Source organism: Caloenas nicobarica, chromosome 1, assembly GCF_036013445.1.
Source record: "Caloenas nicobarica isolate bCalNic1 chromosome 1, bCalNic1.hap1, whole genome shotgun sequence".
Lineage (NCBI taxonomy): Eukaryota > Metazoa > Chordata > Aves > Columbiformes > Columbidae > Caloenas > Caloenas nicobarica.
This window is the reverse complement of record NC_088245.1, coordinates 98,995,445-99,020,657: the sequence shown is the minus strand read 5'-3', so window position 1 is coordinate 99,020,657 and position 25,213 is coordinate 98,995,445. Positions and strand designations below refer to the sequence as shown.

The following is a 25,213-nucleotide window of genomic DNA, read 5'->3' as shown; positions in this document are numbered from 1 at the left end:
CAAGACTCCCTCTTCTTGCCAGGAGCCCTATGCTACAAATGTGGGCATACTTCAGCCATTCCCATGTTTTCTTTCCAGCTCGCTGTCTGAAGGCTAAATCCTTACTGAGCTTCTTAGAAAGATTTTGGGGTGATTTCCACCTAAAAGGTAATCATCCCTCTTTAATTCAGGTCAAGACTTGTATCGTTTCCAGGCTCACTGGAGAGGAGAGGATGCTTCCCAGCTCTTACATGCAGCAGCGCCTTATGTCTCTGCACTGTGCCTGCAGCCTGTGGAGAGCTGCCGCCAGCATCTGGGAAAAGGATATATTTCTTAGAAAAGCACAAGTTGATGGTTTGCTGCAAGCACAAACCTTCTGAAAGAAGATTTCTTCTTGGAGGGCATGGAGATAGGGAGGAGAGGATAAGGGAAGACAGGGAAGTGAAGCGAGTGGGTATGAAGGATGACTGGATGAAGATCAGTTTCTCCTTGGATGATTTTGGAGGCTGGTTGAAGGAAAACAGTTTTGTGCATCCATTAAAGCTGTTGGAACAAGCAATCTGCAGAGGTTGAGTACAGGGTAGTGAGGTCCCTTAGGAGAGAACACTAATTATTCTGAGAGGCTAATATTTGGATTCAGAGGATATTTCCAACCCAAACATAATTTGTGTATTAAAGCTGTTTCAGAGCCCAAGTGGCATCTGGACATCTGCCTCTTCGTGTCCACTAGCTACCACCACCGTTACAGTGCAGATGGCGGTATGTCTGCCTTGGGGTATAACTTATAATAGGGAGTGAAGGTCTGCAGTTGCCAGAAATTGAATTATCAACAGCCAGGGGTCTGAAAAAGTGGAAAAATTAAATAGAGATAAATCACAGAGCGTTGATGGCTGCCATCCAAGTATTCTGAAAGAACCAAACAACAAAGCAGCCAAGCTGCTAACTCAAATATATAATTTACCCTTAAAATTAGTGCTCTACCTGTCCATTAAAAATGCGTTGTTCCACAGCATTATACACATCTAACCAAATTTACTTCAGCCCCAGAAATAGTAGTAGAAGACATCTGTGTCACTTTTATGAAGTAACCACACAAGACACCAGGGCTGATTGTTCACTCAAAGTCTCACTGCAGCCCTGTTGCCCCCTCTCCCACAGGCAGAGCTGATGTATTTTCCAAGTTGGGTGCTGGATCATCTGCACATCTGGACAAGGGAGGGAGATGTGAAGGTGACCCACCACCTTACCCAGCACTGAGGTGGGTCGTGCAATCCGTGCCATGGCATCAGAGACCAGATTCAGCCCTCTGAAAGTGCAAGTGAAGCTGAGCCCTAAACATAGACTTAAGGAGGCACTGTTGTGGGTGAGAATGTGCTAAAAACAGGCAGTGTGGTTTTTATATGTTGCAGCATGCTGCACCAAAATTTTGCATCACAGACTTTTGATCTTGCAGCGCTGTTAATCTGGGGCTCTGCAGCAATTTGAAATGTATTTGAAAGGTATTATTCAGATCCAGACCTGCTGTTGAAGTTAGTCTGTGAGAACAGCAGATTTCCGATTTCTTTCCCAATATGTGAGAGTTTATCTTCCCCAAAAATGCTAGTTGGCATTAAGAAGAAATCAAAAACCTTCATAAGTCTTTAGATCCAGTATCCTGCCTGTTACAGTTCTCTACTCCCCATCTTCACAGTGTCAGGATCACAGCTATCACCACATTAGAAACAATCTATCGTGAGGAGAATTTCACGCTTCTTCATTAACCAAATGCTGATCATGCATCACAAAGTGTAGGAAGAATAATTTCATACATTATTAATTCCCTGCAGAGAATGAAAAATTTAAAACAGGTCTTGTCTTTCTGATCTTACGTTTGTTAGGTAAGAGTATGGGAAAAAATCCAGTTTACCTATATTTGAGTTATACTTGGGTATAAGCAGACTCCCCCTCTTAAAAGTTTGTCCCTGAAGAGTGTTCACCAAAGGAAAAAGCAGTGCTGTGAATATCACCTCTAAAAAGACAGACCCTTCTACCTACTGCAGGTTTCCTCCCCACTAACTAGAAAGCACAGGAAGAGTCATACACTTGTTATTCTTTTACCACAGCTATACATCTTGGTCGCCAGCAAGCTCAGCTGCCTTCATTGCAGTATGGTAAATGCATTGCTCCATACCTTGCACCCCTTCTGCACATGAGAAATTCAGACCTGGAGGAGTCTCTCAGCAACACCTTATTTTATGAGTTTAGCTGATGAAAGTATCTACAGAAAATCCAAAGACTGAATGGGAATGCAAAGACTTATCTGTACAGGTAGTTTTTTCTCTAGAGCTGGCATAAAGGGCAGTGACAAAGACTGTCATATATAAGCTGGATTTTTGAACAGCGGAAAGACTTAAGTATCTATTTTTGTTTACCTGGTACCTTCCCTGAGTGGTACCTTTAGGAAAAAAAAAATATACTGAAAAAAAGGGGTTTATGCAGTTAAAAGTGCCTATTGCTTTCCTAAATAGTCCCCAAATGAGAGTGTAGCCTTTCCAGCCAGACATAGCCTTCCCAGGGAAATTTCTTCTAATGAAGGGAAGAATTTCCATAAACTGTCTAATGAAAATGCTTATCAGCATGAGTTGATACTGGACAATATAGAGGAGACTCCTTCCTAAGGGTAAAAATTACCCAGATGACCAAAAGACAGTTTGCCTTCAAGAAGAATGAAAATATCAGAAGCATTGAATATTGAGCTGGAGGAGAAGAACCCTGTGGCTCCTTGCTCGGCGTGTCTGGCTTACATTGCCTGAAATTCCAGGTCAGCATTAGCAGGGAATTACTATGAAAGTGAATTACTTTAAAGCCCCATCACTAGATAGGGACAATACATTAGAGTGATCATGTTAAAAGTTCTGGAGGACCAGCAAGGGAGATGAGATGAGATGATGAGATGAGAACTAGCAAAGTAACAAAACAGGGTTGATGCAGGGAGAGAGATCTAAAGTTTCCTAAAGATAAATCCATCTCAAAAGAGAAAAAATAAAAGTCTTTCTTAAATGAATACATCCCTGAAAATAACAAGAAATATCTATTTGTATAGAGGTAAAAAGAGAAAGAAGGTAGAGTCCAGCAGACAGGGCAGCCTCTGAAGCAGCAATCAAGAGACTGATTCTATTCTTGGCATTTTATTCTCCTGCACTTCATTTTCCTATCACTTGGTTAGCTAGTAAGATATCTGCAGATTAGTAGCTGCAAGAGCTGTGTGACTTACAGAGCAGCAGCAAAACTGCCAGTTCTCACCTGGGATGCATAGCTATACTGTCATTAGTTTAGAAATTGTCGTGTCTTGCAGTCTGCTTAAGCTCAGTCTCAGTTATGTACGTACACAGTGACACCAAACCCAACTGCCAAAATTACCTTCTTTGACTCTCAGAATGTCTTTATCAATTAGAGTGTGCAATGATATCTCAATTTTTGTGTTGAGAAATTGCAGTTATTTCAGAGGAATTCACAATACAAAAAGAATTTAAACGCTCCCTACAAGACTCCTTATCTCTTTCCAGTATGAATTTTCTTTGTGTTACCCAGCTATCTGTGAGCCTCTGGCAAGATCCTCCTGGAAGTTCTCACTCTTTTTTTCCCCTAATCTTGAGTATGATGAATAACACTGAGTCATCATGCATGCCCAGTTCTCTGACTTTTCTCTCATTCTCTGTTCATTATTAGTTGAAACTCTGAACACTGGGATTCAAATCCCCTATTTTTTGAAGTTTCTAATGCAGAAGTTTAAATCTGAGTCAATGTCCCCAAGCTCCCTTTGCAGTCTATGGGGAGGAATAAACAGTTGTAGGACATGATTCATCTCATCTTAAACTAGATTTGTGAAACAGGTCAAATGAATCATTCCTTAGAAGCCCTCTACAGACCTAAGCTTGCTTAAGCATGAAAGAGAAACAGCCTAGTGTGAGATCTGGCGAAAAGGAAAAAGTAAGCTTATGCATCCTGATTCTTGTAGGAGTAGGAAAGGACAATGTCATTGCTACCCAAAGTTATTTATGTTCCCTTACCATAACCCAGGTAACATCCCAGGTATAGGTTGCCATGAGCCAGGACAAGCAGTTATACCGGCAGGCTTGTGTGGAAGGAGCAAAGAGGGGCAGGGATGCGAGGGGATGGTCAGAAACCAGGTTAGCTGTGACTAACCTGGCCCTGAAGCTGCACCACTGGTGGAAGGGGCAGCCCTGGCCTCTCGTGGATCCTCCATCCCAGCTGCCTGTTGTTGCTGCCTTCCCTCTACCAGCTCTGCTGCCTCTGGTGCCACAGGGGAGGTGTGACTTTGCTGATCCGTGTGAAGACAGTCTCCAAAGAAAGAGAAAAAGGAAAAAAAAGATTGATTGAAGCTGGATCTGAGACCTGCTCAAGCTCATTGTGTGGGTTCTAGGGCTGAGACAGGGGAAAAACCAGAAAACTTCTAGGGTAAAGGACGGCAGAGTTTGCAGAAATACATGTTATGAATAGTTCTTATGTCCAGAGCAAAAGATGCTGCATTCTGCACAGCTCAGAGTTATTCTTGCCTGGAGCTTGGAAATATTATTCCCTTCTTTGCTTTATTTCCTTTGACTCTGTGAGGTTTTTGTCCTTGAAGTACTACAAAGCAGAGACACTATCAGCCTCTCTGTGTTACTTCAGAGGGTGTGGAGCAGAATATTTGCTGAGGTGTTTTTGTGGTAATACCAAAGCTTATTACAAACATACTTCTTCACACTGGAGGTTTTTATTTTGGTGGTTTTGAAATGGTAAGCAGCTATACTTAGAAAATGCATGTTCTTTTCAGGAAATGTAGCCAATGGGAGGGTTGTTTTGCTATCACATAATGGTTCTCTGGTACTAAATTTTGCCCATGAATTGAAAATTGATTTAATGTATGAAATATCTAGATAGTGTGCTTACCAGCAGTCCTATTGGAATTGATTTTTTTCAGATCTCCAAGTATATATTTGATATTGGCCTACAGAAAGAAGCTCCTGCATGGCAGGACATGCTAGCTGCATTCTGAGTTTTGACTGAAACCTTTGATCCTTGCCAAAAAATAGCACAGAACAACCTGATCTATTTTTAAAAATCAGTAACGGAAGGTAAAGTTTAAATGACTGAGGGCTGCAATTGACCTCACCTGGTTCACATCTCTTGACAATTATATCCACGAGAGGACAGGAGAAGCCAGGCCTACATCGACGGTGACCAAGTGGCCCAGCTCGGTTCTGGGCCACTGCAGGAACTGGGGTATCATCAGCCCTGAGCTATTTTGGTCCAAAAGCAGGCTAATTGGATTTGGAGGTCCATTACTGTAGCAAATAAAACAAAAAGTCTGATCTACAGATATTATGGCTCTAGGAGTGCCTGTGATTAAGGTAGCTCTGTTTTAGCAAAACACTTTCTGAACAGCCTCTTCCTCACTGAAGCTCATGTTGATTCTCTCTCCAAAATGAATACATTGGGAATTTGAAGGCTTCTTTTTTTGTTGTTTTATAAGGTGATGAAAGTAGACTTTCACATTAAAAATAAATAAGTTACACTTGCTTGTGAACAGTAAGCTCTTCATACAGAAAAGAAATTCCGCAAGTCAAGAGGGGAACAGCTCAAGAGGAGTGCTGGTGCATGTTCTAGTCAGGGTACATGTCTAAGAATATATTCTGAAGGAGAAGGCTGCCAGCAAAAGATTGCTGGGCCTTTTTTTCTCCTCACTGGTACTCTTTCATATGCATGTATGTGTCCTTGATCATCAAATTATTCCAGTGATTTGGTACCCTAACTTTTGAGCTATGCAACCTAATATGCATTGAGAATGTGCAAGTTCAGAGCTGAGAACCTGGAAATATACTTTGCCGAACTATACCAGTTTAAATCAGTTAGTTGGGAACTTAGCCTCTTTTCTAGGAAGACTCATCCTCCTATCTTGCTCTGAAGTACATTTTGATTTTGTCAACTTGTAAAAACCTTGCTGACTTTTCTTTAATAGCTTGACTCTGTATTACTTCCAAAAAGCTCTTTACTTGAGTTTCATTTCAGCTGGGAAGTGTCAATATGAGGACACTGTGTTGTGTGTGTCACATATGTGCCATATATTCTGAGGCTTTAAATGAGCTATAAGTCACAGTGTAGAGCTAAGTCACTATAAGGAGTAGATGTCACCCAAGAAGAAAAAGAAAGATATCTGCAATTCACAAAATAGAGTGATGAAATTTAATATAAAAATGTGTTCACCAGTGAGCAAGAGGAAAACACATATAAAGGTATATAGAATCATAGATTCATAGAATAGTTTGGGTTGGAAGATACCTTTAAAGGTCATCTAGTCCAACACCCCTGCAATGAGGGTAATAATGGTATTAAGAGTATTCTAAACCATCTTCTCTTCTGTCCATAAATGATGGATCTTCAGATGCTCTCTGTGAGCTCTTCTGTCCCCATGAGGCTGAGGGAATTTACCTAGGCCTGCCCTCTTGTTTCTCGTTCCTATGCAGGTAAGGAAGCATACTTATCTGCGAACAGGATGAAGGCTGCCTTCCTTAATCCTCAAAAAGAGATACGACAAACATTTCCACTGCAACACTGGTGTGGCCATGTCATTTTCCCACCATTTTTCCACAGGGCTATAAATGGGCCTACGAAGGGCCAAAACCATATTTCCTTTCAACCTGTGTGAAGGCGCGCTCTTAGATACTAGAAGTGATGACAGAAGGGGTTCCCAAAACAGTTATTCAGTGGGGTAAAACCCAAGTCTTCCCATAGCAAGAGAGGATATCAGAGGACTTAGTCTCTCTGCAATCAGAAACCTGGGTGATGAGCACCTGAACTCAGGAGGAGGAGGAAAGACATGGCATCTAATTTTCAGCAAGCATATGAGGAAATTTTGTATGTATCTGTTCTTGTATTTACTATTCTAAAAGAATAAGCTCTCCCCTTCCCCTTCACCTGCGCCTCCAGTCAATAATCTGGAGGAAATTTCATTCATAGGAAGCTGAGATAACCTTTCTCACCCTGAGAGCTGGCTATGGATCCTACTGCTCTTGCCTTCATGCCAACACCTCTTAAGGTTACTCTCTGACAAGTTGATGCCAGCTTATTTATTTTCAAGGCCTGTCCCTGCTGAACGGAAAATATCAAATACTATACAGCAAAGCACTAGCGTATTTGGAAAACCTAGAGCATGCTATGTCTGTAGGAATTGTGCATATTTAAATAACATCCTACCTGGTGGTGCAATTAGCAGAGTCACTCATGGGCATTTCTCTTGCTTTACATGGACTGCCTCCTTTTTGTACTGCTCTTACGTTCCAGTGTTCTGGAAACATGATCTGTGAAGCTGTTCAGGAGGCTCTTCTGTGATGAGCTGATATTTTGGCAGTCATGGGAGCTGCTAGTAGTGATGGAACTGAAACACGTCTTGCCCTGGAGTTTTGCTTATTTTGATTAACCATTACACAAAAGCTACTGGGGTGTTTGTTGAATATAACAAGTTAAAGGATCACTGGACTAGCCACGCACTTCAGTTATGGAAGTTGAAGGTAGCTAAGTCAGATGGCTCAGTTTCCAGGAAAAAATTTCTTTTTTATTTTACTCTTTCACCTTTGAGAGAAAAAGCATCTCTCAGAAAGCTGAAGTCTTTTTTCCGCATTTCTCTTACTACAATAGGTTGAAACTACATGATTGAGAAATGACACTTTTCTTACAAAATGCCTTTTCTTACAATAGCTCTTTGAACAGACATTTTTCAAACCATCCTGAGGAAGAAAAAACCCCATGAATTGCAAATATTTGCATGAATTACTAATATTTGTTTGTGTCATGAACACCAATGCAGAGCACTTTTTTCACTGAATAGGCTGGAGGGTGACACACAGAGGCTGTTCACAGGGTGTAACATCAGGCATAGGAAGCTAATCTCTTTAGATTGCCTTTAAAGATAGTGGCATGAGAATGAGTGACTCAGAGAAGGAGCAGCTGAATTTAGGTGCTCTCACTTGTGTGCTGGAAGGCCATAGACAAACTAGTCTAACTGAAGTTGTGAGTGTATCTTTTAATGACTGTATCCAAGCCATATGTCTTTAAATATGCTCACTATTTTGATCCATGACAGTGCACTCACACAATTTGCCAGATGGATGTGTTCCATCTGTCTTTTTCTTCAATGGCATATCACAAGCATCAGTGTGAACAGTTAATCTGTGCTAGGGTTAGCCATGGTTTATTAATTCTATGAATAGTCTATGAAAGAAAAAGTGATCTGAAGAAGTGACACAAAATTATTCAGACTAATAAAGGAGAGCAGAGAAGACTGGCGCAGAATTAGTAAGATGCACAACAGGTGACAGCCAACATTTCGGTCCACAGTCGCATAAGTAAAACAGTTTGAAGGATTAGGAGCCAATGTTCTGCAAATTGTCACCATAACCACAGCTGGAATTAAGGGTAAACCAGTACCATAGATACGATTGCACATACTAGTTTTTTCTGTGCATTAATCAATATTTAATTCTTGTGAATGCTGGCTGCTAATGCAGAATGGGGAAGACTCTGGAGTACCTGTGGTGTATAATAGGAGCCAGAGAGGTCATCAAGTGCACAAGGCCAGGAGCATGGCATGAACAGGAGATGCTGTGTTTGCTGCATTTATGATGACTGTCTCTCATTATACAGCTCAATAGGCAATTGACTGGCACATGCCTTATTTACCTGTAGGTTTTTGTTTGTTTTTGTTTTCCTAGAAGTCCTTTTAAAGTAACCATCTTATAATCCTGAATAGCACGCTATGTTCTGTCATCATGCGTGTCTGAGCAAAGCTTGCATCCCAGCCTTTGTATTAGTCCCAGGCAATGTAGGAAAATTCTGTTAAGAGGAGTCATGTTCTGGCAATGGAGACTTATGTGTTTCCATACATACCCAGTTTGCAGACTGAATAACCCCAGGTTTCTTTAGCAACCTACAAGTGCTTTTTCATTTTCAACTCACAGTGTTGTCAAGTAATAGGCATAGTTTTGAGCTCAGCTGGTCAGAATTTCCAGAAGTTCTTTCCCTTCCTTTGGCAGCCTTGTTTTGGTTGAGAACAACTTTTGGGTTGACTGGAAGATATGTAAGCAGATGAGCAGAGCTTGCTGAGAAAGATGAGTGGATTCTGGGACACCTTACTTTGGGGAGAGGACCACAGGAGAAGGGAGATACCAACCTTGTCTCTGAAGACTGGACCAGCCAAAACCACTGTTTATTCGTGTCAGCAAGGACAGTGCAGTGAAAAAAAAAGAGGCAGGATCCAGTCAGTACTGCTTTCTGTCTTCTCCTTCTCACAGTTCATGCTTTTTCTCTCCTGAGGTTTGCCCCGCTTGATTTCCACCTGCTACCTTGCTGACAGAGGTTCTCTAGCTCTGCAATGCAGCATCTATCAGATGGTAGATATTTGCCTCATTAAGAGCACTTTCTTATAAACAACATCTCCATTGCACTGTCCAGGTGCTCAGAAGCATACTTACTTCTTTCAAGAGCAGGACAACATTTGTCCTTGCTGCTGTGCAGATGTCAAACTATAACTCTGTGAGGGAGAGCAGCAAATGATAGGGCAAATTCCTCAGTGACCCCTGTGGAGATACGGCAGCCAGAGAATAATACATCTGTGTGGAGCTTTTACAACATATTTTTGAGCATGAATATGTGACTCCCGAGCACCATTTTATATTATCTTGTCTAGGAACTCTTCTTCACGCTTTATTGGAGAAGTAACTTCCTGCTGGTATCTTTGGATACTGGATAGGTGGGTGGCAAATGGGAACAGGCAAGGCAATCTATTCTGTAGTCTTCTTTCCACCATGAACTATGAGTTCTCAGCTCCCTGTCATGCTGGGCAGAGTGGCAGCTTTCCCTGGAATGGATCACCTGCTTGTGCTTCTAACACAAAACAAGAAAGTGAAAGCATGATAGAAAACTGCTTTGGCATGAGTAATAAAAGAAAGTTGACTCTGATTTATGATTTCTGCTGAAGTGGAGTTGTAGCTGTCCATAATAATTTCAAAATGATGAGTGGAATGCAGAAAAAGTGGTACGTGGTAGGTGGCCTCCATCTCATCTTAATCTGATCTAAAGCCCAAACATTGCATTTTCCTGTGAGCTGATCACTGACTATCTCAGAAGCTACAGTCCCTGATCATTTACTCCAACATCTGTCCATTCTTCTGAATTTTCCTTCCATAGCAGACCAAGATTCCAGTTTCATGCTTTTTATGCCTCTGTGATACAGAAGAAATGTGCAAACAAACTCAACTGGGATGGCATGAGAAGCAAAAGATGGGAACTCTAGATGTTAAAAATAGAGGTGTGCTAATAGCGTGAAGAAGCAGATGGACAGAAATGGGGAAGTTGATCCGAAGGGTGACACTTGGAGGAGCATGAGGACTCGGGGGCTGTGTCAGGCTTTCCCAATGCTGGGGCTCCTCTGGGCTCCTGTGGGGCTCATGGTGTCAGAAAGCTCTCCAGGAGCCACCAGCTGCCTGTCCTTCGGGTCCTGTGACTGCAGTTAGTACGACCAAGCGAGCGGAGGGTGCACAGTGCAGCAACAGGCAGTGAGATGTGCAGGTGCTTGGTGGTGTCATGTGCGGTCAGGCAGCACAGATGGTGGGATCTGTACAGCTTCACGGAGGAGCAGTCTGCAAAAAATCACATCCAGTTCTCTGTTTCTGAAAAGATGCTGCACCAGGCACATACACAGTTGAAAGAAGGCAATTAGGCAAAGCAGCAATTGTAGCACCATCATATACATATCTATTCATATGTGAATAATGGCATAAGTAACTCTGTCTTTTGGGAAATTATACTCCTTTCATATTTTATTAGCTAATAACTTTCTGACAACTGAGTCATCAAATTGCAATAAAATAACAGTAAAATATTTTACCAGTGAATATTTTAGCTGGTGTCTGACAATTATGTACTCACTTGCTTTCATTGGAAATATTATTCAGGTAAGAACAAGGAATATATCCACTAGAAAAAAGAAATATTGGCATGTCTGTCATTCTAGAAATACATGAAAGCAAGGGGAAGTATAGGAGTAGGACAGACAACAAGGAGTAGAGTTAGAAAATAGAGTATTTCAGTAGCATTAGCTGCAGATATTCTGTATGTAGATTATATTCCCTATTTTTGTTTTTAATGGCATACAGCAAATCAAAGGAATCAGTTAGTTTTGAAAACGTATTATTAAAAGCATAATGACCACTATTGTCAATTGTTAGGTACTTGAACAATTTAAAGTCTAATGGCAGAGAAACCAAAAGGGTAAGAAGTAACATATCCAAGTATTAATTTTGGCAAACGTTTCTGTTTGCTTGTTGTTATTGCACATATTTATTCTTTTCACTCATACCTACTCCATACAGAAAACCTTTTGCCATCGTTTCTGAAAAGTGATTCAAGTCAAATTGCTCGTTCAGGTTTGGTCATTTGCTCACATTATTAAACACTCGTCATTATTAATTAAGACATTTGAAAAAATAGCTTGCTTAGTGTATTTGTGAATGCTTTGAAATATTCTCAGAACTAACCACTGTCCTTAGCTTCTGGATGTGTCATTCTTCAGTATACTGCTATCAAATTGAAATACTTGGACCATGGGACAAAGAAGAAACTCAGTTTCTGTTCACAGCCCTGCTGCTGAGGCGGCATGTGACTTGGAGCCATGTTTTGGCACTTTTTCTTGAGTGGAACAGCACCTCAGTTGACACGGCAATTGTGCCAGTGCAACCAGCTCCCCGGCAATGAGCCGCCATGCACCAATAAGCACAAACAAGGACTTTGGCCATTAATGTTTCTGCCCGGCGAGCAAAAAGAAGTTTGGAGTTTGATTTGTTTGTTTGTTTTCTTTTCCAAAGCATGTTCTGATCTGTTGATGGCAAGTGCTCTACAAATACTGAATATGATGACATGCTTCCTAAGTAAACAAGTAAATAAGCTTAGTAATTATAGCCTTGGCCTAGTATGGCATTACTGTGGGCACTGTACAGCCATAACAAGGGCAGCAGTTGCTCTGCAAAACCACAAAATTAAGGGAGTGGAGATCAGACAGACATAGCAAAAAGTTAATTCCCAGTGCCTGGGCACACTGGTTATCTAACCACCATTGTAGCTGGCAATGCAGAAAAAGAGAATTTTGAGGTCACATGAGGAGAGAGATTAAAATTTAGCTCAGTGAACGTTCTCAGGGGCCTGCTTTCCTTGCACATATAGTGTAATTAGCAAAATCCAGGAGAGTCAATAATGTTGCCACAGTCCATACAGATGGTGAAGAAGTGGTTGGACCTTGCACTGTGCCACAAAATACTGCAGGTAAGGGAAGTCCAATGCCTTCTGTACCGAGGTGAATATTTTGTATTAAAAGAGGCTCCTCCATTGGCAGTGTGAGCAGCTGCCTCCTAAGAAGCTGGTCATGCTTTCCCTAATCTCTGTCCTTGATGAGCTGCTTGGAGAAGCAGAGCAACAGCGAAGTCAGCATAAAGCTTTGCCAAGGTCTTTACTCCATTCGTTGTTGCACTAGTTACTAATAAGTTAGTACAACCAGATTCTGTGCATCTGAGCAATTACGGTGCTGTTCATGTGGTTTTATATAGCTGCTAGGCCACAAGATGAATGACCTGAACAACTCTCCTCTTTACAGGAGTTAATAAGTGTTACATTTCCTTACCACCTCCAGGTGTAGGACATTAGTGAAATTAGACAATATTGCAGACCTCCTAAAGCTCTATAGGGAGCTCAAGAAGTTGTCCAGTGTTATTCATGGGTCAGTGTCTTTGAAATGGTATGACTTTATAGCCATTTCAAAAAATATATATTAACACTATCTTAAAACTAGAATCTAAACTCTCTTTTTTTTTTTTTTAATGGAAAAGGCCACTGAGTAATTTATATAAATTTACTAAGACAATTTCAGAGGCCTAATACTACCTAGGTTCAAAATATATAAGGATTATTTAAGTCCTGTGTTGTGTAAAACTAAAGGAACTGTTCTTCTGTAAAGGATTTTAATAACAGCCATGACCGTCTTTTGTTATTTAGCTTGCTGTTGTGCCTGCAGGCCTTCCTAAAATCTTATTGTACAGACATGCTATAAAGAGACATCACAGCTCACAGCCTCGGTTGTGACAGGATGAAACAGTTTTGTGAACATCACTGATGGACCGGAGAAAAAAGTAACAGGAAAGGTCTCTTATTGCAGCCTGTGTTGGAGCCTGATTACCCAACAGGTTAACGTTCTTGTCAGAAAGGCTTTCTTCAGCACGTGTGAAGAACTCTATATCTGTAATTTTTCTTTTAAAGGCTGTCTCTTTCATAGGAAGAGGTGGGTGAAGCCATGTGCAAGGAAGAGGGTGGCTGTTCCTTCCCATGGAGCACAGGGGAGCAACCCTTGGACTGCAAGGTGGGAGGGCAGAGGGGAGCGGGGAAAACACAGTGAAGACCTGGACCCCCAGTCCTCAACTTTGGTGGCCAAAACCATCCTGGGTACTGGGTGTCTATGCAGAGGTTGCTACAGCTCAGGAAATCTGGGAGTTTGCTGAAATCAAACCAGACAGTAAGGACTAGGACTCACCCTGCAAGGACATAGTGAACAAGAGGACCATGCTTTGTACAGCCTTCACCTTTCTTTCTGCTGGACTTAGTCACTGGAGCTTGCTCAGTACTGTCTGACTTTCTGAGGTTGAAGCGCTTTTTTGTCTTCCTTAGAAAATTCACCTTATAGAAGAGGTTCAGGCAAATCCACCCCAGAGCCCTATTGTACAGGGTCTGGCTGTGGTGGAGTTGACATCTACCTGGCTTGGAGTCTCACCGTGACATGTAGCAATCCAGGAGAATAACATCTGCTCTAGAGACTGGCATTTTCTTGCTTAAAATGTAGCTAATGCCGAAACAAACCAAAAGCCTGGCATGCAATATGTATACTTTCTAAAAGGCTAAAACAAGTGGATGAGGTCGCAATTTTCTTTCTTTTTCCCCTTTGCAGAATTTATAAAGTATTTGGATTTTTTGTATGGGGATAGCTACTGCTGTTGGGGAACTACTGCTTGTTTTCACATCATAATGCAGGTTGTGGCTGTCATGCAAGGCGGGGCAACTGATGAAGAAGTGCTGGGAGAGTCAGGAGGTGAAAGCTGAAAAACAGGAACAGAATTTTCAGACTTGATGGGTTTAAAGTTATTGGGGAATTTAAGTAATATTTTTTGTTTTAATTAATTAAATTATTTTGCAGTGTTCTTGTGAAGGTCAATGGCTAGTGCTTTGGACAAAGGATGCTTTTGTTAGGGACATGTTTTCTTGAAAATAAAACCATACCAGTGTTAAATATATTTTGAGACACTGACACCCTGCCCCTTGACCAACATCATTGGCATAGGCAGACTGATGACCCCCTGCCACCCTGCATGTTGACTGACATGGGCAGTGTGGGCAGGATGCTACTCACAGTATCCATGTGAGGTGTGTTGCCCTCAAGTTGCACTGTCATTGCTGGAGCCAAGAGGTGCTGTGACTCTTATTTGCCTTCAAAAGGCATTTACGTGAGTGGTTGTTGGTGCCAGGTGACCCAGACACCAAGTATTCCTGGATGTCCACTGGAGGCACGGCATCATGTATGATGCCATGTTTGCTATCAGTGATCAGGTGAGTTGCTGTATAAGCATGCTGTTGCTCATCTTTCATGCTGCCTCAATAAATCTTTGCTTCATAATGTGTTGTCAGACTCCATCACTGTTTGTGCCACTGACACCGAGCAGATAATCTGGAAAAAACATGGGGTGGTATATCTGGCATCAGAAACACAGTGAAATATTGTGGTACCTCATGTGGCTTCTGTTCTCCCCATTTGAATTCTAGCTGCCATGTCTTGATCATCTCAACTCTGAAGAGCTGTAGCCACTCTTCCTAAATGGTAGCAGTAGAAAAAACATCAGGACTGGAACATGTTTGCTGTATTTGATACCTTTCTCCACCTCCTGGCAGCAGCATTTCTCATATTTGGTGTGTGAAAATTCAATAGTTTAAAAATAGAAGGGAAGAAGGAAGGAGAAAGAAGGAACTTCTGAGACCAGCTTCACCCATAACTTTCAAAAGCCTCATTTGTTTTTAGAATCTTTACTTTCCTGTTGAAATTATCACAGGAGTTCTTGTTGATGTCTATAAGTGTGTTTTTATATCATCGTAACTGACTTAACTCTGTTTTTGTTCATCTCCTCTTCTTTCCCAGTGGAGTTTTTATACTGTGATTTGGCTTCCATGAAGTCTATACGGCAATTTGTGCAGCGGTTTAGAGCAAAGAATTGTCCACTCCATGTCCTGGTGAATAATGGTGAGTTCTGTTTTTTTCTTCACATATCTGCAGGGGAAGATGTGACAAATGGGGCTCTCATCTATCACTTCGCATTTCAAATCAATTATCTGAACCATACAGCAGGTTACAATATGGCTGCATTAACAGAGATATTTTTCTAGCAGTTAAATTGCATTTTTGGATAAATTGTCAGCTGAGCAGACTGAAAGCTTTAGTGCCACCTCTGCTCGTGATGTTATTGCAAGTCCTGTTCCTTTGCTGTGTTTTTTAACTCTCCAGCACTAAAAGTCATGCGACTGCACAAGAACCCAAGCATCCATAATTTGAAAAAAAAAGCTGAGAGGAAAGTTGTACTTTATGTTTGTAGAAAACCTGTCCTTTCACCTTTATTAGCTTTCTCTCTATATATATTTTCCCTGTTTGAACACCTGTGTTTATTGCAGCTGCCTGGTGAGCTGAGTTCGAGGGTTAATCCATCTGAAGTATAATCTAGAAGTGACCTCAGAGCAGTCACTGCTTAGATCAAGGTGCTGCTGGAAAGCTGTTTATAAAGCTGCATCCTCAGTGGTCAGGGAACAAATTAAAAGGACAACATTTATCTTGCATTCATACAATTATCAAGTGAATCTCATTACTCTTAGGGATTTTAACTTTTGTTATTCAGGTACTTGCCTTTTAATTATGTTTTACAGCCATGGTATTTTTGGAAACCAATCCGTACAATATTTTTTGTCCAAAAACTCTGCATGGTCTGCCTGCACTTCCCTAAAGGGGAATTTTCACATCTGTTTAACTAGGGGAAAAACCCGCCAGCGACAATTTAGGCTTCTTGTAGAAGTTTGCTGCTGTTCTATGCTGCTGTTCTTGTTTTCGCAATTATTTGCATGTATTTTTGTTAAGGCATCCCGAAGAACATTTTCTGTTTTCCTGTGCACCCTTCAGTCCTATTGAAGGCAAACGTGCTGTAAATAAATGGATTTGTTACATTCGTTGATGCCTTAAAGAGTTCTCAGTAATACAAGCAAATATTGCAATAAAAATTCAAGAGTATTTTATTTCTTGATTGATATGAAACATTCATGAAATCTTCAATTAAACGTTCATTTTTTTTTGATTAGTCAAAAAAGCCTACCATTATTATTTTAATTGTATGATAATTAAAGATAGTGGATATTTAATCCTGGTTACCAAATCTTTCCAGTTTTACATGTCTGCTTCTGAAGATGCAGATTACAAACTGTTACACAGACGAGAACAACAGCATTTGAAAAAACAGCGTTTTGTGGAAAAAAATGCTTTGGAGATCTATGTACCCATCAGGCATCCCCTGCCTTCCACCAGTTGTCTGCATAAGCAAAGCCAGGACTGCAGCAGGGGCTTGGGGGCAGCCTGGGGAGAACTGATGGGTCTGAAGCAAAAGCACAGCTGTGAAACCCTCTTGAATAAAGGATTTAGTTCTGCCCTGGCTGCTGCTCAAGCAGGATGGATGAAAACTGCAGTTAAATATGTCATCTTAATCAAGAAACAAAGTTATATGTAAACAGATCTCCTGATGTGCCTAATATGGTACGAGACCAAAGAGTGCATGCCCTAAGCTTCTTTGAAGAAAGATGTTTGAGACTAATATAATATTTGCCTGTATCGGTCTATATTTTCGTGACCTTAAAGAAGGGCATTTGATTTGACTTAATGCTTGGTTACCAAAAGACAATTGGTAAAAGAAATCTGTCATTTGAGAAAATCCTGTTAGAAACTACAATGAAGTGAATGATCGAACTCTGCTTTTTGCTGAATCTTTAACAGAATCACAGAAGTGATCACATCTAAAGCTGCTGTAAAGCCTCCTCTATAATTAGGTTAGTCTCTACCACTACCTGGCAAATCACCAGCCTCCACTTCTGAAAGCTTTTTCCTGCATTTTTTTTAGTCCTTTTTGTTTGCTCTTGTAAGTAATCTGTAGCATTTAGTTTTGTTACTAGTTTCATAGTGAAAGCCCAAGTGATTTCTTGGTACACAAGAGGAAAATGAACCTACCCTGTGGAGAAGAAATGGTCTGATGCATAAACCTTTGAACAGCTGCTCTTGGCTTTCTATCAGGGTTGAGCACATCCAAGACAAATGCTGATGTTTGGTCTAACTGCTAGGCCTTTACTTTTCCCATCCTCTTTCTTTCCTTTTTTCTTTTCTCTTCTTTTTTTTTTTTTTCTTTTTTTTTTTTTTTTTTTCCCCCCACTTCAATGCAATGCACTAAGGAGGGAGATTCAGTCCATGGACTGCGGGGCTGGAGGCGCTGACTCAAAAGCCTCATCACAGTTGCCAGCTCCACTGCCTTCATCGCTTGATCCCATGGACACAATCTTGGGTGCCTGGAAGAAGACAATGCTTGCAATATTTGAGTGTCTGATGGGAATGAGCTGTTGGGCATATTGTCAGTGAGTGTGTATGCTTCCTGCCAGAAAACTCAGTTGTCAATAGGAAGGCATTTTTCATGACCAACAGGTGTCTTGCAGGACATCTCATAATGATATGGTTGATTTTCTTATGTCTCAGTGTATGCATCTAGAATAGTAGGTTTCTTGGTATCACCTAGTAATTTTTTATTTCTTACAGATCTTGAAGCTCTACAAGTCTTGATATGAAGAGGTATTTTTATTTTTTAGCATGTGAGGAAGAGCCTGTGGGTCAGGCACCTGCATAGTTCATTTGTAGGCAGTCGTATGCTGACCCAAAGTCTGTTGGGGCTAATGGAAAATCTCCATTAGGTTTTGAAAATTAGACTTTGTGTGGGTCCCATGACTTCTGATTCAGACCATCAGCAACCTAATAAGAATTTTCCTCTCTATCTTCAGACGACCAAGCATTTTATTATCAAGGACTGTACCCATTTATTATATTTAATGTAAAAATGCCAAAAACAATTACATTGCTTTTTTTTTTCCACATTATACTAGTATTATTTAATTGCTTTAAATCAAAATCTTTTAAACTGATTGATGTAATCATGTCTATATGTTAGTGATCTTTCCACATCTTATCTCCATGAATATGTATCCTGTATGTATGCGAAGGTATATGGTATTTGTTGTGGGCTTGTGTGAACTTATCAAAAAGCCAAAGATTTCAAGATGAATTGAGGAGAGTTCTAACATTATACAGGAATGCAAACTATGAAACTACATTGAAATATTATTAAAGGCAGGTGATTTGGCATTAATTACTGTCTAGGTAAATAATTGATATTGCATGTCTCACCTAAGGTCATTATGAAATTCAGCAGTTTTCCAGGTCACTGGTCATTTTTTTAAAAATGTATCTCCATCACTTACTCTCCATCACTTATCTAGCTCAAGGATCTAATTGGAAATTAAATTAATATTAAAATACTGAGGTTCAAAGTATTCTTCTAGAGCTAGACACCCAGGTCCCACAAAAATTTCTGTAAGGTTTAGGTATCCACCTAATTCAGGCACTTTAAGAAGTCTTACATGAACATTCAGGGTGTTCAAAATGGAGATTAGTGTACTAGCATCATCTCCTCTCTTTTTGTTATAGCTGATTTTAGCATATACATTTAACTTTCTAATTTCTAATTTAAAAGGAAAAAATTGGTTGAATGCACGCATTATTTCAGCTGACAAATAAAGGCCTGTTTTTCCATTACTATGCTTTCTGAATCAGTAATGTGCATGCTCAGCTCTTGTTTTTTTAAATAAACAAAACATATTAAAGATGCAAATAGACTATTACATAAACTTCAGAAAAATACTATGTGCTAATGCTAAAAAGAGAAAAATGCTATGACACAGAAAACAAATTCTTTTTCTTTGAAAAAATAAGTAGCTAGATAGTTGAACTATGAGCCACAGAAAGATGGATGCAGTAAAAGCAGTTTAAAAAACTTAATCTGACAGAAGGTCAGAAGAATATGTCTTCTAGTCTGCTAATTAGCAATTGGGTGCCGATTTTTCGGTTTTGTTTTTGAAAGGAACTGTGTCTTTGTACAGTTCAGAAACATTTAGCAAATTACAGCATGTACACTAGTGTAACTATTTAATGCATTCATTAAAATGGTATTGCTGTTAAGAGACATTAGAAAGTCTGCTATCTTCCTGTGGTTGCAAAAGGGACAGTTAGTAAAACACTTCATTAAATTCCACGAGCAGTACTCACCGTTTCATGCCAGCGAAGTTTTTTCTAACTTGAAGTCAGTAATTTTCTCCGTGTGCTAGAAATGTTTCTCAGCACCTTGTAGTTAATGTTTTTACTTTTGTGTTGTTTACAGTACTTAGCGATATTTAAACCAAGAGAGCTAACACCAAAATCACAACATCTTCAGTGATAACAAAATGCCTACAGATACTAAATGTGCATGGTCTAACTCATTAACAATGAAATACCAACTGCCTTCTCTGTTGCAGTTAATTGAATGGTTTGATTTTGGCTACAGATTGGGAAAGGAGGGGGAGCAAATGATGAGGATATTTAATATATTCCTTGGCATGCACACAAACACAAATAAATACCTTAGAGATTCAGGATATTATTAACCTATAGGTAGACAGATTACAGTTAATATATTTCAAGTTGAAGCCTATCTAAGCCAATTTAAAATCAGTATTTCGGAACTGCTGGCTAATTCAGAAGTTCGTAGTTTGTATTTCGTGGATCATCTCAGAAATCTCAGTCTCTTGATAGAATGAATTAGTCTCTATAAGCTTCCCTCTTTGATTCCTAAGGCACAACAAAAGCTGTATCAGTAAGTAACTATGTGAAATATATATTTTTTTATGTGTTACCTGCACACAGTTTAGCCATGTGCAGCCCAGTCATAATCCTTTGCAGGGAGCCATTTGTGTAGTCCCATGGATGCTGTCATGGTGGATCAGGTATTAAATTATTCTTGTGTTTCAGTATTTACAGGATCAGATCTTCTGAAGAAGTGTGAGATTTGGGGAGTGGGAACAAGTGGATATATCAAAACCATAAAATTGAAAGCTGTCTACCTATTCATATCTGTTATTGATTAGTTAGGTTTTACAATAGTTACATCATCACAGTAGGATCTACAAAAAGATCCTGTCCCACTGGATTAGGTAAGAGTGAGCTCCCCTCTCTGTAGCATCTGCAGGCTACACAGACTATAAGATGAGAACAAGAGAAACCCCAGAGAAGTGGAAATTCACTGGAGAAGACTTGAGGGAAAGTTAGCGAGGAAGGTTGCTCTTGTCTCCAGTGGAACTCAGATTTCATCCAAAATAATGCCCCTCCTCCAGCCACACAGAAAGGCTCTGGTGAACTCACGGTCTGGTCTGATATCTCATGAATCTCGTTCCAGTGTCTTGATTACAGCATCATGTTTCATCTTTGTCCTTCCTCAAAGACAAATCGGAGCAATACGTAAGCAAAGCTGAGATTCAAAAGGTGTAGAGGGACAGGGAGAAAGAGAGAGAAGGACAAGTAGAAGGGCAAGTGGCCCTTTACCTGTATGTAGTGGTTCTAGACATCATGGGAGAACTGGGCCTCTGAGTGATGTTTAGAGCTGGAAAAGGAAATTTATTTTGTGGGGGGATTAGCTTATAATGGATATCCCATGGATGATGGGTAAAACTAGAAGATTCATAAGGACACTAACATTCAGCATTAATGTGTTCTAAAATGAGAATACACTCTCAGAGCCATATTTTTTGAAGATGCTCAGTGCATGATAGATGCCATTTACTGAGTTTTTTCAGAGGAGGTCATCTTTATAAAAGAGATGACTGGAAAGTATGAGGAGGCCGACTGATCACACGCTGCTCTTTACAGGTGTTAGGTGCCTTGACTACTGGAAGTAACTTGTCTGGGCACATGTGTCAGAGCTCCATGACACTGCTGGTGCTATCCAACCCAGCCTGTTCAGAGCAACCGAGGATTGTGCAATGTCAACATTTACCCAGCATCCAGATTTTTAGCAGCAGTCATCAACTAGAACTTTTATTATACTTGGATAGCATTGTTGTCTGCCAGAGCGATATGTATCCTATAAAAATATATCAGATTTCTTATAAAAGGTTTCTTTTTATTAGAAGAACTAATAAGTTAGAAGAGTAACTTCAGGCTACTTCTGACTTTCAAACTATAAGGATTTCATTCATGAAAATCCTGACTTTTGTTTGATTCTATCTTTGTCTTTCTAATTATTTCCAAAGCTTTTTCTGTGTCTGTGATATAAGCACTTTGTGAAAAGGGAAATATCTCAGGCTCCACATGCTGCAGGTTCTTGACCCATTTGCTTTTATGTCCTGAATGAGAATGTTTTATCAGTGGAAGACAGATACAAAATTCAGCTATTGATGGATTAGGAAACTCAACTCGTTCTACTTAAGTGTGTGGAACATTTGCCACTGGCTTTTCTGAGACGCAGGAATGAGCCATGTTTTGTTCTTACCTAATCCTTTCATAGCTTTTAGGTAAAACTATTTTTTATACAAATTGCAAAACAAGCTATTTTACTTCTAAGAGAATTTCCGATTGAATTAAAAGGCTGTGACTGACTTTCCTATTTTCTGATTGTGAGTGGGATAAGTCACCATTGTGCCAACCATACGATTACTGAGAATATTTTTTTTCCAGCCAGACCCAATTATGAATGCTCTGATTTATTTTAGTATGAAAACAAAACCTCAGTTGCGGATCATATTTTCTTTTTTTAACTGATGCATTTTCTGGGGAACTAGCCTGTGCTTTGTGTGTTCCCTATGTAGCAGCGGGACATTGAATCAGAAAGTGAATCTGTTTTTAAGGAGTTGTTGCAGCCTGTTCAGTTTTGTGCTGGACCGAGATTTGATTGTTGTTCTCATAGTCCTTAAATGTGACTTGTCTGCAATTTTTTTCTATCTTTTCTTTAACCTACTGATAAACTAAGAGTTTGTCTTCAGTGGAAAGATGCTTTGCTTTAGCTCCTCTGGCACAGCTAATGTAGTCCACTTCTCCCTTGTGAGCATTATAGGTGGGTCTGGGAGGACTAGTAGTTGATATTACTCAATTTTCAGTTCTTTACTAGTTAGCCAAACTTTTAATATTTGGGCTAAGAGTTTCCATGCCAAGCATTTGCCTAAGGTTAATATATTTGTATTTAAAGATAAAAGAGTTCATCTGTTTCCAAGAATGGTAAGAAAAACATCTTGGAGTGTGTTTTGGTTTGTTTTGGTTTGGTTTTGGTTTTGGTTTTGTTTGTTTATTTATTTATTTATTTAACATCAAAAATTATGGCTAGTTTCTTTAGAAAAGCTCTGGTGTTATCACAGTTTGGAATGGGGACTTGCATGCAGGCAAGATGCTGCCTTTGTGTCAGAGGCAGATGTACCTTTTGCCACCAATGGAATATTACCATGCTGGGTTGAGTCAGAAGCCTGTTAAGCATTGCAGTCTGAAAAACATCTTTTATACTTTAAACGCTAAAGACTTTGCCTGTACCAAGCATGTCCTTAGTCAAGACTGAGCAGGTCTTTCTGCTGGAGTCACAACCCCGAGCTGTGGTGGGAACTGCTGTGTGCAGGCAAAGGCACTGGCAGCAAGGCTGGGCACCAGTGTCGCCTCTCCTCCCTGTGGCTATCTCTGAGCTGGGGTGCAGATGGGCACTGTGGCTCACTTCAGGCTCCTCCTGGTCTTTCCACTGTCCAAACTGGGGGCCTGGGTCCTCCATGACTTCCATGACCATTTTTTCTCCCATGAAAAGCAGACTATGGGATGGGGTGGATGGGAGGTGATGGTTGTCTGGGTTTTACCTTGGTATAGAGTTGAAATGTGACTGTGGAGCTGGGACATGATTTCAGCACTCTCAGGATCTAAACACCTCGCCAGATGTGGGAGGTGAGGGGATGTATCTGGTGACCTCAACTGGCTAGTGACCACATCTCTCTGGAAGAGCTGGCTCTTGCATTTTTAGGTATAGTGACAAAACCTGTGGTGTGAAAGAGGAAGAAGCCTGGTTTGAATGCAGATGGGACAAGAACGTAACTTCCAGATGGGGACCAGACTCTTTTCAGTGGTGCCCAACGATAGGATGAGGGGCAACGGGCACAAACCGAAGCATAGGAGGTTCCATCTGAATATGAGGAGAAACTTCTTTACTTTGAGGGTGCCAGAGCACTGGAACAGGCTGCCCAGGGAGGTTGTGGAGTCTCCTTCTCTGGAGACGTTCAAAACCTGCCTGTACGCATTCCTGTGCAATCTGCTCTAGGTAAACCTGCTTTAGCAGATGATCTCCAGAGGTCCCTTCTAACACCAACTATTCTGTGTGATTCCAAGAGATGTAGATACAAGAAGCCTTGGTGTAGAGAACTGAAATAAAAGAGAGATGTCTGAGGTTGGGAGGTTATAGGGTTGAGCCAACAGAAGGTGAAGAGCTCATGCAAGGAAACAGGACTGTCATGTGGCAACCATTAGAATGAGGGAAATCTTGATGGCAATGCACTTGAGTTTGCTGATTGAATTTTTAATTTATTTAAACTATGAATGTAGCATATATTGTTGTTCAATATCAGGAAATTCATAGGAGAGCAAATATGGGGGGAGGGAGCTGGGGTGGGTAATGGGGACGAAGAGAGGCATTAGGCAGGTTTGAAAGGTAAGGAGAGGTCTCAGTCAGAGTTCGCAAGTGCTTAGACACCACATAATTTATGAGGATTGAGTCCTTATCTTGAGGACTAGAGTCTCTCTGGTGCACAAACTGATTGAACATTTTCTTGCAGTGTGGGAATTCTTGACTGATGTCTTTTTTTGTGAGTTTACTGACATTTAACAGAGATTAGAATTATACCCCCTAGTGGGGATGTGATTGAAACCTCTCTCTTCTGTCTGGCCACTGACTTTGCCGTAACTCGTACAAATTAATTCTCATCTACCCCTGTGTCACATCTGGTTGTTACTGAAGAGGGAACGGGGAAGCTGGTGGGAGCCTCAGAGACATGGATCGTGGCTCGGTAAGGAAACCAGCCTCAGGAGCGAGGGAAGGGCGAGCCAGGCATGACTGGCAGATGCCTGCAGGACACAGAGTGAGATCTCATGAGATTCAGACACAAAGGAGCTGGAGTGACTGGGTAAGAAAATTAAGGAGAACGAACTTACCGTTTGCAGGGAAGCAGAGGCAGATGAAGCTGATATGCATGTCTGGGACTGAGCCTCTCCCCTCCTTCCTGCACAGATGCTGTTCCATGATAAGATCAGTGTCGGGTCACCAGATTTTGGGGGTAGGGCAGAGGGGACTGCAGCCCAGAGCTTTGGCTGGGAAGCAGCATGCCATTTTTCTCTTCACCAGGGCTGTGCATTTTGGCTGGCACAGGGAGTTGAGGGGGTTGTTAGGAAGCCAGAATGCCAAAATGGCAACAGGTGGTGCAGAGCCCCTTGCAAGGGAGTGGAAAACTGGAGCTGGAGGGAACTTGCTCAGTGCTGGGGCAGAGGCCCAGGCAGACTCCTGTGAAGGACCTTGTTCTGGGAAAAGGCAGGACAGACAGAACCTGCTGGAGGTGTCTCTCCTCTGCAACCTAGGGCTCAGTCCTGGCACTGCCCTGTTCTTGGTAGCTGTTTATCAAACTGGTTTTCATGGTGTCCAGTGCCTTCCAGGGAAGGTCCATGCACAGGACCCTGTCCCACCACCAGTGCCAGACAGGCTGACAGGACATGTCCTTGTGTCTCCCTAAGGTGAGATACAAGAGGATCTAGAGTTCGCACCATATTGGTGTGGACTCTAAGTATCATTTAGGTGTCATCATTACACCACGGGATAAAATTCCTTGCTTTCCTTCCATTTCCTTCCAGTTTGCTTTAACAAACAGCATATATATATATTCAGAACTCCAGAAGGTAGGAAGTACAGGACTCTGAACTACCTCCACCAGACTGGGGAGA

At 41.0% G+C, this 25,213-nt stretch overlaps 1 protein-coding gene across 1 annotated transcript in view; it reads left to right on the top strand.

Annotated features, from left to right (window-relative positions):
• DHRSX (dehydrogenase/reductase X-linked) overlaps positions 1 to 25,213 on the top strand; it is a 169,252-nt gene that overhangs the window by 91,167 nt on the left and 52,872 nt on the right. The window contains exon 4 of the mRNA XM_065626670.1: positions 15,242 to 15,343. Coding sequence (XP_065482742.1) covers positions 15,242 to 15,343 — 102 coding nt within the window. The remainder of the gene's footprint in view (positions 1 to 15,241; positions 15,344 to 25,213) is intronic.